Below are 5,236 nucleotides of genomic sequence, written 5' to 3'. Positions count from 1 at the left end.
CCGTGCCTGTCCTCGGCCGGAGACCCACGCCGGGCAGAGGGGCCCTTGACCTCCTGCATTTGCAAGGGGAGCCTGAAGGGAAGGGGAACCCAGGTGACTGAGGATCTCCAACTAGCCGCCGACTGGGAGCCAAGTTCATGGCGCCCTGCCCCCTGGTGGCTGCTCGTATCCCTGCGGGCAGCCTCCAAATTCCAAGGTAAGTAAGTCCCTGTTCCTTTCCTGGAATCCCCTCCCCTCCTCAACAGAGGAACTGGACCCAAGACTGGGGGGAGAGAGGATCTATATGGGATGGTTACCCCAGATACCTTTTGTGTTGAGAGGGCAGACATTTAGGCGGGGGAATCCGGGCTGTGGGGTCCCATCGGCCTGGGGGGAGCACTGTCACCTCCTCCAGGAAGGCATCCAGGGCTGCCAGAAGGTCATAAAGGTTGCAGGCCCGTCGAACTGACCACTGGAATTGCTGGGGACAGGCACAGAGTGGCAGCAAATGCATATCTGAGTTCTCACATCCATTTTCACAGTCTCAAAACTAGACACACGAGTCACATAGGCAGACCAGTCATTCAAGCATTCGTCCGCTAATGCAGGCTTTCAGTATCTGCGGGGTGCCTACTGTGCTAGGTAAGGGGGCGACAGTGGTAGCCAAGGAAACTCCAGTCCCCGTGCTCACACACACACAAAGCCACTCTCTGCCTCATTGCTGTACTTAATACATACAGAGTCCACACACACACGTACACACATACACACACAGGCCTGCCCAGCTCACCGGGTCACTGAGGAGGACCGCCATCGCTCGGCCCATTTCATGGTAGCTCCTTCCCAGTGTGGGGGGACCGAGGAGGAGGCAGAAAAATCTGAGGAAGGAGCCAAGCCCCAGGGAGGGTCAGAGGCTAACATGCCATGGGGCAGTCCTGACTTCTGACCTCCCTACCAGCCCCCATACACACACTTATGTGCACACCCACTTTGCTGCCCTGACCACTAACCCCTCCCCAGGCCCTGAGCACCATCCCCCACACACCCCAAGAGAACTGGACCAGAGATCTCGCAATCCCCTCCCCAGTAACGGCCCTTCTCTGGGCTCCAGGATCCCTCACTCCTACTCCGCAGCCTCACCTGCTGGGGAGGGGCACCTCAGTAATGGGCCCCAGCACCACTGGATCCCGCAGTCGCACAAAGGCCCCCAGTGGCTGTGCCAGGAAGCCCAGCTCTCCTGCCAGAACAGCCCCAGCCTCAGCCCCTGGAGGCAGCTTCTGTCTCAGGGAGTTCAGACGCTGATGGGGGTTCAGGGAGACACAGAGGATGAGAGCTTCTTTGGGGAGGGGATGGTGGCTGATGAGGAGTCCAATGGAGGGTGGGCCCCTGTTAACCCCCGCCCCCCGTCCCAGCCCTGCCCCAGGAAGGGCGGCAAACCTGTTCTTTCAGGAGGGCTTCCTCATCGCGGGAAGCCTCTCTTGGACGGGCAGACCCTTTAAAACAAGATTTTGCAGTGATTAAGGGCATCGGCTTTGGGAATGGACCCGCCAGGACTCCCTGACCAGCTCCACTGACAAGCTCTGAAAAAGAGCACATCCTTCCCCCCTCTGAGCCTCCGTTTTCTCATCACGAAAATGGACATTATTGTGGTACTACCGAAAGGGTGCTTGTAAATATTAAATGAGAAGCTCCCAGTGCAGTGCCTACCAAGAACACCCTTTCACAAAGCTCTGGCTGTTATGATTCTAGCCCCTCCGTTCTCCCCTCATCATTATTCCCGCTCCCTCTCGCCCATGAGTCCTGGGTGGAGGGTGGAGGTCTAAGCCGAGGCTAGGCCACTTCTGGTCCAGGAAGGTGCAGGGGGGATCTGGGACCCTCCCACCCGAGGATTTTTGGTTCTGGGCCCAGGGATGGGCCTCTTACCCCAGCAGGGCCTGGTGCGTGTGGTCTGGATGAGGTGCTGCGGTCTCTGCAGCAACAAGGACTGCAGCTGCCCTCTCAGCTCCGGGCTCAGCGACTCCACTCTGGTCACCTGCTCTGGGGAGCAGAGGTGGGGCTCCAGCCCTTTCCTGAGAGCTCCCTGCCCCCCAATTCTTCCCCTGTCCCCTCTGCCCAGGTCATTTCCCTCCTGGGAGTCTCAGGGAATGGAGGAGCCAGGGAACTTCTCCTTCACTCTGCTCTTCCATCTCCTCCTTGTGACAGGGATGGATAATCCCTAAGGTGGGTGTGGTGGGCCCTGGAAAATTCCAATACTTTTGGGGGAAATCTGAGGGAAATGGTGGCATGGCTACCCAGGCCCTCCCTACAGAGGGTCCCAGCGTACCCACGAGCTCCAGGAGGCTCTGAGCTGGGCAGTCCAGCAGGACAAGGCCCTCCATGAGAAGGCTGCGGAGCTTCTGCAGGCTGGGCAGCGCCAGGGTGGGCACATGGGGGGCACTCCACCGGCCCCCACCCATCTCCAGCTTCTCTTCAAACAGCACCCACCTGCCGTGGAGAAGGGTGGACAGTGTTACTGGGGGCACCTCTCCAGGTCCAGGTGGGGACACAGGGGAGCCAAGGAAGGTAAACTGACGAGGGAGACGTGACCCCAGTGGTGCAGAGTATGCCTTCCGTTCGCAGTCACCTCTCATCTGGGGTCTTGGGAAACTCAAAACTAGACCGAGGAGAAGCTGAGCATCAGAGAGGGTGGGGACCTGGGACGAGGGAGACGTGACCCCAGTGGTGCAGAGTATGCCCTCCGTTCGCAGTCACCTCTCATCTGGGGTTTGGGAAACTCAAAACTAGACTTCGGAGAAGCTGAGCATCAGAGAAGGTGGGGACCTGACATGTGGACAGAGAGGAACTTCTGATTGGGGGTAAGAACACCCCCTACATGAAGAGCTGGGGTCATGGAGGAGGCCCCAGCTGAGGACGGGGAGGACCCCATAAAACTGGCCTGGGTTTCACTCACCTGCCTGTCTCTCTCCACTCTAGCGCCTGGGGCCAGCCCAGCAGCTCATTCAGCTGAATGAAGAGCAGAGGGTCCTTGGGTACCCCAGTGCCTGAGGAGCCATCAGGGCCGGGGCCAGAGCCTGGGCCGCTGCCCAGCTCTCCTGTGGGCACATTTTCATGAGCACTGTAGACATCAAACTCCTCCTGGCCCGGCAGCTTCATCTCGACGAGGCTTGCGCAGCCTTTTGGAACTGGTACAGTCTGGGGTTCTGAGTCCAGGAGCCCCTGGACTGGCTGCATTTATAATGTACCCCCCAAGCAACACAATACAAACACAGCAAGGCCTGCTGACTCCAGAGCCAACCGGGTTGCCTCCTCCCCTGCTTGCTTTCCCCATCCCTGACTGGCCTGAGAGTGTTTGCAAGGGTAGCCTGAACTCTCCCAGGCTCTCCAGAAACGTCCTAGCTGGGGCCAAAAGTATTGTGTGCATTTTTTGTGGGATCATGTCTGACCTCACAGTATTTTGTGTAAATAAATAGGAGTAAATTGTTGGCCTGGGTCTGAGAATTGACAGGGCCAGATTATGCTGCCCCCTATTTTGTATCAAATAAAAACACCAAATGCTCAGAACTGTTTTGGTTGTCACCAACACACCCTGAGGGCACTCAATAGGACAAACAGAGACCTAACTAATAACTGGGTCTATAGAAGCCAGGCAGGGAAAAGGAAAGAGCAGGTAGAGGCCCTGCCCATTAAGTGGGCTAATGGTGGAAAGTGGAAGCAGTTCATGAAGAACATAGCAGCTGAGTCTTACATTCTTTTGTCAAACAACACCTGGATACTCCACAATTTAACTATGTCCTTGGGGTCTGCCCTGATAACTGAACCCCCCGGTGAAGATGGAGGAGCCAGCTAGGGTGTGTGTGTGTTTGAAGGTGTTCCTGGAGCTGAATGAGCAAAGGAGAATGTGGGATATTGTCAAGTTTTGTTGGCTCTACCTTCAGGCCCAGCATCCAACCACATCGCCCATCTCCAACACTACTCCCCTGATCCAAGCTGCTAACATTTCTCCCCTGAATTATTTTAATAGCTTTCTAATCTCTTGCAATAATCTCCCTGCTCCCACTCTTTCTTCCTTGCCCAAAGTCCATTTTCTTTTTTTAATGTATTTTTTAAAATATATTTTATTGATTTTTTACAGAGAGGAAGGGAGAGAGATAGAGAGCTAGAAACATCGATGAGAGAGAAACATCGACCAGCCGCCTCCTGCACACCCCCCACTGGGGATGTGCCCGCAACCAAGGCACATGCCCCTGACCGGAATCAAACCTGGGCCCCCCCCCAGTCCGCAGGCCGACGCTCTATCCACTGAGCCAAACCAGTCAGGGCTAATGTATTTTTATTGATTTCAGAGAGGAAGAGAGAGATAGAAACATCAATTATGAGAACGAATCATTGAGCGGCTGCTTCCTGCAAGCCCCCCACTGGGTATTGAGCCTCCTACCCGGGCCTGTGCCCTTGACCGGAATCGAACCTGGGACCCTTCAGTCCGCAGGCCGACACTCTATCCACTGAGCCAAACCAGCTAGGGCCTAAAGTCCATTTTATACACAGCAGCCATAGGGGTCCTTTCAAAAGTCAATCTAGCCACATTAGTCTTGTGCTCAAAACTCACCCAATACATTCCCATTACTCCTAGAAGAATTAAAGTCTGTCATGGCCTACAAGTTCTATAGTCTGGCCCCAGCCCACCTTCCTGGCCATATCTCATACCACGCTCCCTTTGCTCTCTGCTTTCCAACCACACTGGCCTTTGTTTGTTTTGCAAAGCCTGTGCCTGCCTGAGGGCCTTTGCATAGCTCTTTTCTCTGCAAGGAAAGCTTTCCCCCAAACCCTCACATGACTGGATCCCTGTCATCTGAGTCTCATCTCAGATGGTATCTATTCAAGGAAACTTTACTTTTCCATCCTGTCCTGAGTTTTCCTCTTGAGTCACTCTTCACATTTCTGTTTTATTTTCTTCCTAGCAGTTACCACTGTAATAACTGCCCCGGTTATTTATTTGTTTATCGTTTATTGCCTGCCCCTCAACACACACACTGGACTGTACCATCCACAGAGCAGGTATTTTATCTATAATCTCTACCGCTACCCCTAGAGCACCTAGTGGCTGGCCCTCAATAAATACTTTGTTCAATGAGCGCATAGAAAGGGTGGGGCTGGGGAATGAGATGCGTTTCTCTTGGAGGCCACACGAGGGCGCTACTCCCCGCGGACCGGATCCGTAGGGTGGGGGTTGGTGTTTGGCGTGCGGGGGAGGAGGGGG

The 5,236-nt window shown here is 55.0% G+C and overlaps 1 protein-coding gene across 1 annotated transcript in view; it reads right to left on the bottom strand.

The window, feature by feature from the left end:
* The window catches only part of SLC4A9 (solute carrier family 4, sodium bicarbonate cotransporter, member 9), a 13,390-nt gene extending 10,035 nt beyond the window's left edge, over positions 1 to 3,355 (bottom strand). Inside the window, exons 1-8 of the mRNA XM_014529025.1 lie at positions 2,930 to 3,355; positions 2,303 to 2,463; positions 1,903 to 2,016; positions 1,417 to 1,472; positions 1,120 to 1,277; positions 770 to 857; positions 306 to 460; positions 1 to 72 (exon numbers count right to left, since the gene is read on the bottom strand). Of these exons, the coding sequence (XP_014384511.1) occupies positions 1 to 72; positions 306 to 460; positions 770 to 857; positions 1,120 to 1,277; positions 1,417 to 1,472; positions 1,903 to 2,016; positions 2,303 to 2,463; positions 2,930 to 3,210 (1,085 nt within the window). The 5' untranslated portion in view covers positions 3,211 to 3,355. The remainder of the gene's footprint in view (positions 73 to 305; positions 461 to 769; positions 858 to 1,119; positions 1,278 to 1,416; positions 1,473 to 1,902; positions 2,017 to 2,302; positions 2,464 to 2,929) is intronic.
* Positions 3,356 to 5,236: the final 1,881 nt, after the last annotated feature.

This window comes from Myotis brandtii, unplaced genomic scaffold, assembly GCF_000412655.1.
Source record: "Myotis brandtii unplaced genomic scaffold, ASM41265v1 scaffold668, whole genome shotgun sequence".
NCBI lineage: Eukaryota > Metazoa > Chordata > Mammalia > Chiroptera > Vespertilionidae > Myotis > Myotis brandtii.
Note: the sequence above shows the minus strand (reverse complement) of the source record. Positions and strands in the feature narration are given on the sequence as shown.